Source organism: Aethalodelphis obliquidens, unplaced genomic scaffold (assembly GCF_003676395.1).
Source record: "Aethalodelphis obliquidens isolate GAN/ISIS:26980383/991018 unplaced genomic scaffold, ASM367639v1 scaffold8, whole genome shotgun sequence".
Taxonomy (NCBI): Eukaryota; Metazoa; Chordata; class Mammalia; order Artiodactyla; family Delphinidae; genus Aethalodelphis; species Aethalodelphis obliquidens.
The window spans coordinates 61,920,198-61,934,616 of NW_020837952.1; the positions used below are offsets into that span (position 1 = coordinate 61,920,198).

The window sequence follows — 14,419 nt, forward strand, 5'->3', positions numbered from 1 at the left end:
AAAAAGTCTTCTGCTGAGCAGAAAATTTTAATTTTGTTGACTCTAATGTATTATTATTATTTTTTGTGGTAACGGTTGTCTGTGTCCTAACCAAAAAGCCTTTTCCTACGCCCAGCATGCCAGGGTATTCTCCTATGTTTTTCTTCTAGAAACCGTAATTTTAGTTTTTACTTTTAGGTCTGTCATCTCGCTTGACTTAATTTTTCTGTATGTGAGGAAGGCACCATGGTTCTCTTTTAAAATACAGATTTCCTGGTTAACGCAGCGCCATTTGCTGAAAACAGTTCTATGTTTCCAGAGTAGATTGCTTTGACACCTTTTCTGAAAATCAAATGACCGTATACATGTGTGTCTATTTCTGGACACTCTGTCATGTTCCATTAATCTATTAATGGGTTGTCATGCCAGTCCGCACTGTCTTCACTACTGTAGCTTTTCTTGGAGTTCGGTAAAGTCCTCCAAGCGTGTTCTTTTTTAAAAAAAATTGTCGAGTATTTTTGGTCCTTTGCTTTTTTTTTTTTTTTTTTTTTTTGTGGTACGCGGGCCTCTCACTGTTGTGGCCTCTCCCGTTGCGGAGCACAGGCTCCGGACGCGCAGGCCCAGCGGCCATGGCTCACGGGCCCAGCCGCTCCGGGGCATGTGGGATCTTCCCAGACCAGGACACGAACCCGCGTCCCCTGCATCGGCAGGCGGACTCTCAACCACTGCGCCACCAGGGAAGCCTGGTCCTTTGCATTTTTATATAAAATTTATCATTAGCCATTTCCTACCAAAAAAGCCTTACGGCCTGGGATTTAGAATGGAATTATATTTTGAATCTATGTGTCAGTTGTCCCAGAATTAACAGTATTAACGGTGTTAATTTATTCTAGTCTGTAAGCATGGTATAGTTTTAAATTTATTTAAATGTTCTTTAACTTACCCTAATAAACATTTTGTAGTTTTCAGTGTATGGGTTTTGCTCATCTTTTGTTAAATTTGTTTCTAGATTTTTTTTTTTGATGCTCCTTTAAATGGTATAGCTTTCTTGGTAAATTTTGTTTATTTTGATTTTTACTGATAGTTTTGTACAAATACAATTGACTTTTGTAAACTGACAGTTTTCCAGTTCCTATTGTTGTGTAACAAATGACTCCAAAACTTCCTGACTTAGAACAACTGTTTTATCACTCTCACAGATCCTGTTGGTCAGGATTTCAGTCAGGACACACCACGAACCTCTGTCTGTGCACCACGGCGTCTGGCGCCTCGGTGAGACGGCTTGAAAGCTGGCACAAGTTGATGCCTAGGGACTGGAGTCATCTGCAATCTCACCCTTTTAAGTGTGTGGCGCCTGGGCTTGGACGACTCTACGACTGAGACTATAGATTGAGGTGCCCACACATGGCCTCTCCGTGTGGCTTAACGTCCTCACGGCACGGTGGCCTTAGGAAAGTCAGACTTCTGACATAATGGTTCAGGCTCCCAGTTAGACTTCCAGAAAGCAAGGTGTAAGTTGCACTTTTTCATGACTGAACCTCAGAAGTCGCATAATACCACTTCCACTCTACTCTTTTGGGTGAAGGAGTCATAAGCCTACTTTAAAGAGAGGGAGATTAGACTCCATCTCTTGGTGCAGGAGTGCCCTGGTCACATCATAAAAGAATATATGGGATAAGAGAGGTTGTTGTGGAAAATATATGCCACACCTTGTTTCTTGTAATCTTGCTAAATTCACTTGTTAGTTTTAGGAGCTTTTGGGTAGATGCCTTAGGATTTTCTGTGTGCACAATCATGTCACCTACAAATGAACAGAATTTTACTTCTTTCTGTGTAATATGTGTGGCTTTTATTTCCTCTTCTTGCCTTTTTGCATTGTCAAGGACCTCAAGTACAATGTTGAACGGAAGTGATGAGAGCAGACATTTCTACCTCCTTCCAGGTATTGGTGGAGAGGGTGAAACATTTAGGCGCTCACCATTAACTTTCATGTTAGCTGTTGACTTTTCATAGATGCCCTTTACCAGGGTGGTTTTGACAGTGCAAATTCCACAGACAAGGAGTCTGTATTTTTAATAAACATTCTGCCTTATTTTGGTAGGTCTTTTTCTTTACATTTGAGGAATACCAGTATATAAAGGACGAAGAGATTGAGGATAGAATTTGTAAGACTTGGTGGAAGAAGAGCTGGAAGACAGATCATAGTTTGCTGAGACTTTTAAATAATTATGAATCAGTATTTTGCCAAATGCTTTTTCTTTGTTGAGATAGATGCTCATATGATTTTTCTGACTTATTCTGTTCATGTACTGAAGGACATTGATTAACTTTTAATGTTAAGCCAGCTTGCATTCCTGAGATAAGTCCCACTTTGTCGTGAGATGTTAGTCTTTTTATATGTTTCAGGATTCTCTTTGTTATTTTATTTTATTGTATTGTATGTAATATATTTTAAAAGAGTTTTACATCTCTGTTCACGAGGAATACAACTGACCCTTGAACAACACAGGTTTGAACTGTGCAGGTCCACTTACACATGCTTTTTTTTTTTTTCCCCCCTCAATTAAATACGGGTAGTACTACATGATCCAGGGTTTGCTGAATCCACAGATATAGCACTGCAGATACAGAGGGCTGACTATGCGACTTGAGCATCTATGGATTTTGGTATCCATGGGGGCTCCTGGAACCAACCCCCTTTGTATACTGAGGGATGACAGTATTGTCTTCCATTTTCTTTTCTTCTGTGTATTCTCTTTTTCTGTTCTGGCATTAGGGAAATGGTGATTTCATAAAATGCTCCTGTGATTTCTGAAAGAGTTTGTGCAAGATCGGTATTGTGTTTTTCTTAAATACTTGATAGAATTCAACAGTGAAGCCATCTTGGCCTGGAACTTTCTTTGTGGGAAAGTTTTAAGTACAAATTCGATTTCTCCTCTGGGTAGGGCTCCAGATTTTCTATTTCTTTTCTTGTCAGTTTTGATAATTTGTGTATTTTAAAGAATTTGGTCATTTTAAACAATTGTCTAATTTATTGACATATTGTTGTTTGCAATATTCCCTAATTCTTTTAATGTCTATAAGAACTAAAGTGATGTCTTCAATTCCTAAAATTGGTAATTAAACTAATTGATATGTGTCTTGAGATGTGTCACGTAGTCTATCTTGATGAATGTTTCATGCGTCCTTGAGAAGAATGTGTCTTCTGCTTCGCTGGGGGAAGTTTCTGTAAGTATCAGTTAGGTCATGTTGGTTGATAGGTAGTGTTTCTCCTGTCTTCTGTATCCTTACTGATTTTCGGTCTGCTGTTTCTGTCAATTGCTGAGTGAGGACTTCTGGCGTTTCCAACTCTAATGGTTGATTTGTCTCTTCTTTTAGCTTTGTCAGGTTTTGCTTCATGTTGTTTGAATCTTGGTTATTAGATACACACACATGTAGGATGATTATGTTTTCTTGATGAATTTATATGCTTATTGTTATGAAATGTTCCTCTATTTCTGGTTATGTCCCCTGTGCTGGATTCCAGTTCCTCTGATACTAATATAGCCATTCCATCTTCCTTATGGTTAGTATTTCCTTGGTGTGTCTTTTCCATCCCTTTGCCTTTAATCTAGTTGTGTCTTCTTATCTAAAGCATGTTTCTTGTAGACAGCTTATAGTTGGATTTTGCTTTCCTACCCATTTAGTGTGTGTTTAGTTCATTCACATTCATGTAATTATTTATATGGCTGGGGTTTACGCTGCCATTTTGCTATTTATTTTCTATTCATTTCATCTTATTTCCTCCCTTCTTTTGCACGCATTGGGTACTTTTTAAATTAACGGACTTTGTTTTTTAGGGCAGTTTCAGGTTTACAGAAATATTGAGCAGAAAGTACAGAGAGTTTGATGTACTCTGTTGCCACCTCCTCGCACACACAAGGTTTCTCCTGTTATTGACATCTTGCGTTCGTGTGGTGCCTTTGTTACAGTTGATGAGCCAATATCCATATGTCATTATTAACTCAAGTCCATAGTTGACATTGGGGTTCCCTCTCTGTGCTGTACATTCTGTGGGTTTGGACAAATGTATAATGACGTGTATCTACCATTATGGTATCATACAGAGTAGTTTCACTGCCCTAAAAATCCTCTGTGCTCCCCCTGTTCATCCTCTCCCTGAACCCTTGACAACCACTGGCCTTTTCACTGTCTCCATGGTTTTGCCTCTTCCAGAATGTCATTTCCATGGAACCACACAGTGTGTAGTCTTTTGAGACCGGCTCCTTTCACTCAGGGAGACTTTCTTATTATTCTTGTTAGTTTTCACTCTGACTTATCAGCCATCTCTCCTCTCCCCACTTTTGTTTTAGTTAGTGGTTACTTTTTAATTTAATTTTATTTATTTTTTTAAAAATTTTTTTGTGGTATGCGGGCCTGTCACTGCTGTGGCCTCTCCCGTTGTGGAGCACAGGCTCCGGATGCGCAGGCTCAGTGGCCGTGGCTCACGGGCCCAGCCACTCCGCGGCATGTGGGACCCTCCCGGACCAGGGCACGAACCCGTGTCCCCCGCATCGGCAGGTGGACTCTCAACCACTGTGCCACCAGGGAAGCCCAGTGGTTACTTTTTATAGCACGTATTTATAACTTACCTATAACTTACCTTACTCCCTTCAAACACTGTTGATCTTGGCGAGACAGCAGTGAGCGGTGGCTTGAAGCAAGATCTTAGTTCCTTGCCCAGGAAGTGAACCTGCGCCACCAGGGAAGCCCTTGCTCTTCCATCTCTTCCATCAGAGAGGCATCACGGAGCTCTGTCCTCGTCCTTCTCCCCTCTTCCCAGAGACCGTGGCGAAGACGTGGAGGGTGTGAGTTTACGCACTGCCTCTCAGCTTGGAAGGACAGCTAATGTGATCGATGACACGATCAAGGTGCAGAATGAGTTCCACTGCCTGCAGTTCCGGCTGAGAGCCAATCAAACAAACGAGTTCACAGGAATAAGTGAGAAGCCCTACATTCAAGTTCACAAAACCAAGCAGTACGGTTCGTTGAGTGCAGCCTGGACAGCCTGGGTTGACTGCGTCGCCAGTGGGATGCTCTCGTGGTTCTCGTGCCCAGATTCTGGCTTTGGTCTTGTAGCTGACCTCTTGCATCCTCTCTGGCCCCTTCTGTTACGCCCCACCTTGCAGCCAGAGTCATCTTTTCCAAATGCAAATCTCGTAACCGTGGTGGCTCCCCATTTCCGTGTCAGTAGCTTCCTTCTGTAGCTTTGCTGGGGTCTCACCCTTTATCTCCACGTGGTCTTCTAGCCTCGGAATGGTCTTCTCCCGTCAACCCCAGCTTCCTTGCGGCCCCTCCCGCCGCACTGGCCTTCATTCCACGCCTGGAGTGTGCCTAGCTTCCTTCTCCCTGGGTCTCGGCCCGGGCCTCACCTCCTCTGCGTGGTCCTCAGGTCAGGCCCCCGTTCTGTGCCATGGCGGCCGGGCTCCCCAGGGCACAGCCAGCCCCCATGCGCATTTGCGTGGCCTGCGTGATGAACGTTTGCTTAACAACCGGACCGTCATCTCTGGACAGGAGGCCCGTGCTGTTTTCCTGCCCAACTGTGTTGAGAGGCCCAGGACTGCCCCCGGGTCCCGTGACTCCCAGCATGTAGCTGTGCTCCCGGCCGTGATTCCTCCCAGCGCAGTCGTGTGAGGCGGCAGCGGCCAAGGGAGAAGGCCCGGGGGGACCCAGGCGCCAGCTGCCCGGAGTCCTGCCCTGGTGGAGTCGCAGGAGACGCCTAAACGCCCCAGCGACGAGTTGTCACTGTCTGCCGGGAGCTCGGTAGAGGCTCTGCCTGGGATCTGTACCGAGGCTGTTCACATAGGTACCTCGAAAGCAGGAGCTTGGCGTAAACCACGGTGCTCAGCTGAGGCCAGCGAGCCATTCTTACTGGTTCGGGAGAGGTGGGAACACCCGAAATCCTCAGTCCCAGGCGCTGGCTGAGGGAGGGCCGACCTTGCACACGGGCCTGTCTCAGGATGGAAGTCTCCGGCCTGGTTTTCCGCACCGTCTCTGCTCTGGCCTCGGGGTATTGTCTCACGTGTGAGGCACTCAGGCAGTGTTTCCTGCACAGAGGGAAGAGCTCCCAGTCTGCTGTGGTTCTGTCTTCTATGGACTGATGCATCAGTTGCACTGACTGGATCATCAGGGTGCCTGAAATGGGGCCTTGTATTGCTGAGTCGTTCCAGTCGCAGGTCCAGGGCAGGTGAGGGAGGCAAGTGTGGTTTGAGCGTAAGAAAGCAGCTTTCTCAGAGTGAGACTGGCCAGGAAAGGGGTGTGGGACTTGCTGAGGACTTGCGTCTCTGGTCTGGGGGCAGCCCCTTGTCAGAGGTAAGAGGGATTCTCAGTTCTCTGGGAGCTGGGAGTTTTAATAGGCAGGTGCTGCGGTCCTTCCGGCTAAGCCGATATGAGTGTATCTTCCAGCTCTTCTCTGAAATGCTCCTTCAGAAGAGTTTATTCTGCTTGTCTTCTGAAGAGCACAGAAAATGCTGTTTGTTATTGCTGGAGGGTGAGGCGGGAACGGCAGCATATGCGAGGCAAGCCTGGTGTGCATTTCTTTATTTTTTGTCTGTAAAAAGGTAAGCAGAAAGGTAAAGTCCGTCTGCTACGGACTTCACTTTCTGTAAAACATTGCCCAAAAGGTCGTTGTATTCTTCAGACCTTCCTTCCTTCCCTCTGACCCATAAGTTTTACATATTCTATCGTTTCTTAAAGACACAAACTCAAATCTCAGTTTGAAAGGACATGCATGGTTACTTTTCACGGAGTATTGTTGATATTATGACTGTTACTATTTCTGTAAATATACCGCATTCTTATTTACGTCCTTATTACTTCCTATTTTGCCTGCCTAGTCATACATTTATTCAGCAGACGTTTTCTGTGCCAGGTGCGTTGCCGGTGCGGGTTTGGATGGCATGCTGGGGGTGGCGCCCCTGCCTGAAGTGGGCAGAACCCACGGTCAGATGAGGGGCGCTGGTGGAGCCCTGCTGGGTGGTCTGAGTGCCAAGTGCCTCTCCTGAGGCCGCAGAACATTCTTCTCCCCTCACACCTTCCAACTCAGCCTCTGGCTCTGGAATGTCCCTGGTGTGCCCTTCAAAGGCTTCCTGGCTACTGTGGGGCCATCCTCAGCCCACCACACTGTGCCCCTTCTGAAGGGTGGTCTTCTCTGCCCCCCGCCCCCTGCCTAGATCCAGATGCCAAGGCCACACCTGTCAGTCTTCTCAGGTCCTTTCACAATACAGATTTTTTTTTTAGACTCTCGGGTGTCATTCTTTTCTTATTATTTGGATTTTCAAGAGAACTCATCTCCCCTACCTGGGTTTTGAACAAATTGAGAAATAAAATAGTGGCAGATGGCCGAAGAATAACTTTTGTTTCTTCTAAATGAGAAGCTTGAAATCCTGTCTTAGTGTGAGAGCGAAATAACCTGGCTGGCTGAATCCCAGGATCACTCAGGCTGACCCACCCCGTCAGAGCCGGCGCTGGGCCTGGGCGGGACCCCTCACATGCATCAGAGCTGTACCAGGAGGCAGCCTTCCGGGGGTGGGGGAGCAGCCTTCCCAGGGGAGCAGCCTTCCCTGGGGGAGCAGCCTTCCCAGGGTGGGAGCAGCATTCCTGGGGGAGCAACCTTCCTAGGGGAGCAGCCTTCCCAGGGGGAGCAGCATTCCTGGGGGAGCAGCCTCCCTAGGGGAGCAACCTTCCCAGGGGGAGCAGCTTTCCCCGGGGGAGCGGTTTTCTTGGGGGAGCAACCTCCCTGGGGGGAGCAGCCTTCCAAGGGGGAGCAGCCTTCCCAGGGGGAGCAGCTTTCCCCGGGGGAGCGGTTTTCTTGGGGGAACAGTCTTTCTGTGGGGAGCAGAATTCCTGGGGGAGTAACCTTCCTGGGGGAGCAGCCGATGCTGAGAGCTGGAAGGAGGGCTGAACCTACTGGCTCTTTAGTCTCCCAGGCTTAGCAGTTGAAGTTGCCTTCTTGGGGTGAGTATTTCTGGGGATGGAGATAGTGCAGGAGAGGCACCAACTGAGTTCCCTCCACTTGGAAGCAGACCCCGGGTTTGAGAGTTGGCTGTTTGCATAACCATTAGGTCCCTTCTCGGCCGGGGGCATGGCCCGCCTTGGAGCCCACAGCCCATCGGGACAGGCCAGCCCCCAGTGGAACCCCCGCTCCTTTGAGGATTCTCCTGGGACGCCGGGGAGAGGACGTTAGAGCCTGGTCCTGATGGCTTTGAAACGTGTCAGAATTGAACATTAATTCGATAATCTGTAAGGCCTCCACCCTTAGTTTATTTCTCATCCTTAATTATGTCCTGCTTGACTCTTCCACCTGTCTCATCAGAAATTCCACCATGAGGTGAAATGCCAGTGTGTAAGCTTCCAGCTACACAGCCTGCCCTGCATTTGAGTATAAATCTCCTTGTGTTACCCAGTTTCAGAGAGAAATTGTCTTAAAGGCCAACCCTTGTAAGTTCAAGTCCAAAACCAGAATTTCCGTTGCCCATTAATGTGTAGGTCCGTGGAAGCTCACGGCTCGTGCTTACCTTGTGCTCAGCAGGTGTCTCACCAGGACACGCACAGGCCTTTCAGGGCCCAGAGGTCCTGTCAATTGAGCGCCAGCCTGCGAAAGCCCTCGCTTCACAAGCCTTCAAAGCGTGGCAGAGCGCACAAGCTCGTCACCATGTCTAGAGGGCACGTCACGCCAGGGCCCTGTGGCAGCGCCCCAGGAGCACCGTCCCCCTGCGCAGAGCAGGGCGCGTGTGGGACCTCAGGGTTGCTCTGAGTCGGGGCACCGCTCGGAGCTGTCCTCGGTTTTGCCCTCGCGGGGATGTGACAGCTGGATTCAGAGGCTGTCACTTGAAATCAACTGGGGAGAAACCTCAGCAAGAAGTTAGGTCTGAGTGTACTCATTTTCTCTTTCTGCGGGAAAAAGATCCTTGTTGCCTTGTAGGCATTTTAAGTTCTGTGTCATTGTGGCTGCCATTCCTGCTCCGGTTAGGAGGGGTGTGTGTGTGTGCGCGCGCGTGTGTTAAACCCAGAGTGCCGACTGTGCTGGAATCAGAGCCCTCCACGTCTGACTGCTCAGCCTTCGACGCTGCTGCTGGTGTGAAGGTCCTCCTCTCCCCCATGCTGTGTCTTTGGAGCCCCCCGCAGGTCCTGGGGCGGGTGGCACCGGGAGTGCTGTTCCCACGTCCTGGGGCCTCCCCCGTGCCCCCCTGAGGACAAGCCATCCTCTCCCAACACCGGCCCAGCAGGAGCCCCCCTGAACCGCCAGGGCCCGAGGCCCCACGCGCTCACTCTAGTTCAAGGACCCGCAGGTGCAGCGCGTCGTGACTTGAAACACACATTTATTACCTCATCGTCCTGGAGGCCGGAAGGCTGCCACGCACCTGGGGTGCTGGATCAAGGTGTAGGTCAGGGCGTGGGCAGGGCTGCGTCCCTTCTGGGGCTTCAGGGAATAATTCGCTCCTTGGTCTCTTTCGAGCCTGTGTTGCTTGGGTGGTGGCGCCTTTGCCCGCCTTCCACGTCCGCGGTGGCGAGTCAAGCGTCCTCGCATCTCTGACGCTAACTCTCCTGTCTCCTCCTCCACCTTCAAGGGCCCCGGGTCACACTGGGCCCACTTGGGCCATCCAGGATGCTGTCCCTGGTTCAGTCCCTCTATTAGCAACCTTTGTTCCCCTTAACTGGCTCCAGGAATGTGCCCTGGACATCTCTGGGGGGTCATTACCCTGCCTTCCATATCATGCAGTGTAAGTCCGTCACTGCAGGAGTCCAGTTGAAACCCTCATTCTGCAAATGGTCCCTGAGCGCCGGCAGAGGCTCCTGAGGGTAGCTCTGTGGGGAGGCCCTGGGGTGGGACACGGTGGGCGCCACCTTCTCCTCCAGCTGATTTGTGTTCTCAGGTGATGGCAGTGGGGCACCCGGCCTGCTGTCCCTGTGCCCTCATGCACCTGCCACTCACAGTGCTTCCTGAAGCCTCAGAGCTGTCCTACAAGTCAGCACTGTCATTCTCACTGTATAGATAATGAAACTGCAGCCCAGACGGGTGGTGTTACTTGCCAAGGTCACACAGCATCTAAGTGATAGAGCTGGGCTCTCATTCCAGGTCTGCCTGACTGGAGGCCCCCCTCCCCCCGCCCAGTGTCCACACTGGTTCTCCTGTCTTAGTTTATGAAATTCTTCACTGAGTTCACTGAGACTGAAGTCCCACGTTCACTCTGCGCTCACACAGTGACCATGTCCTTGACCCTGGGATGGCCGGCGTGACGCTGGTACTGCCAGGTTGCTGTTACGCATTGGCTCCCCTGCAGCACTGAGTGCTTTTTGCCCCTGTGCCGGCCAAAGCACCTTCCGGGACTCTGGCCCTCAGTGAGCTGTTTGTTCACGTTAAATGTAAATATCTGCATTTACATAGAGTGCCCCATTAAATATTCCTGAGATCGGTGTGTTCCCCTCTGACATCAGGGGGTGTCGGACTCACCTTCTGGTTCGTGCTGCACGCTGGTGGTGTAACGCAGCCTAATGCCTTGTGCGTTGATCACTTTGTGAATCTGTTATGTTGTGAAAGTGTTCACCTTTGTTCCCGCTGCCTTCTTCCCCTTTGGAAAGCGGGTTTTATTTTCCATGCATGTGATATTCGTTGTTATTTTTCCCGTAGGACAACTACACCTTTGCTCAACCTGGGATTCAGATGAAAGTGAAAATCTTGGAAGAACTCGTAAGCCGGATCGATGGTAAGCCAGCTTCCCGGGCTCCCCTTTCCCTGTGGGGCGGGGGAGAAGGTGGTGGAAGGCTCAGGACTCGCTGGCCAACTGCTGACAGGATGCCGTCCTCGTCCAGCCCGTGGCCCCTGGCTTGCGCCTTCCCCGCATCCTTCTGAGGCCACCCACCGCTGGAGCAGGTGCCGCTGTCATTCCTTTTACGAAGGCGATATAATCAGAATTCAGTGCCGTCACTTTGCAGGAGTAATGAGTGCGTCCTAGAAGCAGGCAGCTCTTCCTCCTTATTAGGCCCGGTGATTGTCATAATCTGGGTGACAGCCGGGTTGTTTATGGCCGTCCTCTGGCACGCTGTTCCTGCCTCTGCACAGCATTTTGCTATCAGGGATGCTGGCGTAATTTCTCCATGGAATCCAATTAATTACTGAGTCTGAAAATAACGTCTTTAATATTATAGAAAAATTATAGTATGTGCTCGGCCATTTTAGATTATGCTTTCGTGTTTAAGTGGGGGCTTTGAAATACTTTCTACCCTCATCCTTAAAATAATTCCCCCTATGATGTGCTGACTGTCATATTGCAATAGCAGAGTTTAATTAAAGTTGAGAGATAATGCTGCCCATTCCAAGCATACTCTCCTGATAGTTTGTTAAATTAATGAACAGAGCATTAACAGAGGGATACCGAGCAGAACCGGGCATGGATCTGTGACACCAGCTGGCTGGTCAGTGGTGATGCGCAGAGAAGACACAGGCTGTGTCATCAGGCGCCGGGTGTGAGCTTGGTGAATGGCTTCACTGAACCTGCAGAGAAATCATGCTTTGCTTAAAACGTAGACTCGCTGCCCGTGTTGCAGGGCTGCCTTCCAAGGACAGGCCTATCCCGCTGTCTCTTCCCCTTGCTGTACCTTCAGCAGTAGAAAGTATATCGGTAATCATCTCCCCAAGAAAGGCACTTGGTTTGGGAAATGATTGAATGACATTATAAAATGGAGTCATACAAATTATCAACTCCATTCTGTTCCTTGATTGAATCTGATTTTCAGTTGCATCTAATGGTTATTGCCTAATTTCCATATTATGAAGCTCTACACAGTTCTTCCACACACTTTGATTCAGTGTATTTGGCTGCTTTGCAGCTACGTGTTCAAAGTACTGTTTTTGGCTTATGTAACTGCATTTATGTACCTTTATTCTTAACTTCACGGGGAGATCTTTGTTGGACGCTCTTGGGTTTTTTCCCTGCTAGCAGTTTCACACCTTTCCCCCAGCCTCATTTTGTTCTTTGAAATACAGTTGGCAGGAGCTGTGAATTACACTTCCTTAGCAGTTCTTCTTTTCCTCCTGTGTCTCTTAGAAGGCAGGTTTTGTGTTTTTGTGGAGCTTGGAAAGTTGCGGTTGGTGCTTATGTGTTCCAGGGCTACAGTCTGGGAAATAGTTGAGTTGATTTTCTCCAGAGCTGTGGTTTAGAAGAAGCACATCTCGGGTTTGCTGGGTGATGGTTTCAGAGAGCGGCAGCAGCAACCAGAGGAAGCCCAGCCAGATCTGGGCTTTTCAGGGAATCCCATTTTTATTTTACTGCAGCTTCTGAGGAGGGCATTTTCATTTGTTTAAATGATCAGTTCTTCACAACATAGGATGCTCTTTTTGGTAATCGGTTAGACTTTGTAATCTGTTTGTAACTATTCTTCCAGTGAAACCTGGAAGAACTTCTGCGATGGCCTCAGAAGAATTCCCAGGCTTTTCAAGCAGGAAGTAGCAGAACTGACAGAGTTTGGGCTGTTACCCCTCAGCAGCCCCAGGGAGAAGTGTCCTGTAGGCCCCCTTCTCTCACTGTCCTCCTGGAGAAAGAATTTGTGGTCTTGGGACTGTGCAGGGACGGCAGGATACACTAGGAGGAAAATATTGCTTTAAAAAAAAAAAACAAAAACTGCCCCATTTTTGCATTTCAGGGCAAGGACAGCATTGATTTCAGAACTTTTTGGCAATTTGGTGAAGGAACACAATTTCATGGACCTGTTATTAAGAAAGCTGAGGTTTTATGGGCTTGACCCAGATGGGAATAGTTTAGAAAAGAGCTAAATTGCTACACAAGGAAAAGTGAGAGGAATTTTGGAGTTCCAGTAGTAGTGTTGTAAGTCAGAAGAGAATGGAGAGGGAGAGGAGGGCAGAGGCCCAGGGGTACAGGAGGGGGGCAGCGAGGGGAGGGGGGCAGCGGGGGGTGGGGAAGATTAGGAGAGGGTCAAAGTCACTGTCTTATTTTCTAGCTGTGACAGCTGGCTAAAGGATTTCTGAAAAGTTCTCTAAAGTAGTTTTCTATTTTGAGTAGTACGGTACCCGACTCTCTGTTACCCCCACATCTTTAGAAAAAGTCTGTTCCCTAGACAGGAAGGTGGCGTGACTGAAGACAGAGGGTCGTGTCTGTAATGGAGGCCGAGCAGGAAGGTGATGGGCAGCAGCCTGAGAGACCGCCCAGTGGGTGGTAATTGTCTCGAGAGAGGTAAGCTGGCTAGTGAGAAGCCCCAGGGGAGTCTGTAATCTTTGGGGCAGAGCTTTCAGAACTTCCCACACAACGAGAGATGGAGCCTTGAGCCACTGAATTGGCAATGTCGAAGGTGAGAGTAGGAGGACCTTCCACTGCCAGTGGTGGTGGGCTAGGTAATTCCAACCAGATTTCTCACTGAAGAGACCTAAAAAATGGATGAGATTGTTTTTTAAAGCCAACAAACAAACAAACAAATGGGGGGTGGTGAGGAAGAACGAAAGAGAGAAAAAAAGAAAACAAAGAAGGTAAAAAGAAAACAAATTTCGTAAAAGCATTGAACTGCTAATAAGGAGACAAGGACTTCCTGGCCAGATTCTGGAAGAATGCTGGAACCAGAGAGATGAGCCCAGCCCTGAAGGCCACTGTTGTTCTGAGGGTTCTTGCTAATCCAGAAGAAAGAATCCCAACGTGGTTTGTAGTTTTGACAGCTTCATGGAGGGAAAGGATCAAACCGTAGCCTGCCTGAGGATAGGAGTGCAGAAAATGCCCAGGTACTTTCTGAGACCCAGGAGACCAACTGTCAGGGTGGAACTGAAGTGAAACTGCCCTTGTGCAGTCTTGCAGGCCAGGTTTACATCACCTGAGAGGACCAGGGTTGTTTGAACCTTGATTACGGCACTTCTGTACTGGAGCAGAGTGCTTGGGGGAAGCAAAAAAAAGTCTTTTCTGGAGGAAGTTACCAGAAAATTGTTCCTCAAATTGTTTCTGCTTTTTTTTTTTTTTTTTTCCGCCTAAAATGATCTACACATAGTCAAAAATACACACACATTCAAGACTTCTTAAGTGAGAACAAACAGAAACAACAGATAACGGAAACAGGCCCACAAGATGTTAAGTTTCTGTAATTCTTACGCATAGACCATGAAACTATTCTCCTTACTATGTATGAAGAAATATAAAAAAGAGAATCTTGAGAATGTTTGCCATGGTAGTGGGAAACTATATGATTTTACATAAAAGATTTGAAAAATACAATAACCAAATTAAAAAGTCAGTGGGCAGATTTAACAAATTAGACATAGCTATAGAGAAAGGTAGTGAACTGGAAGATGGGTTGGAAGAAAATAGCCAAAACAAAACATGGAGAGATAAGAATATGCAAAATATAGAAAGTAAGAGATATAGAAGGTATGGTTAGAGAGCTGCATATGTACTTATTTGGAGTC

General features: G+C 48.1%; 1 protein-coding gene across 1 annotated transcript in view; it reads left to right on the top strand.

Annotated features, from left to right (window-relative positions):
* TBC1D22A (TBC1 domain family member 22A) overlaps positions 1 to 14,419 on the top strand; it is a 313,594-nt gene that overhangs the window by 190,650 nt on the left and 108,525 nt on the right. Inside the window, exon 10 of the mRNA XM_027108023.1 lies at positions 10,649 to 10,724. Within this exon, the coding sequence (XP_026963824.1) occupies positions 10,649 to 10,724 (76 nt within the window). The remainder of the gene's footprint in view (positions 1 to 10,648; positions 10,725 to 14,419) is intronic.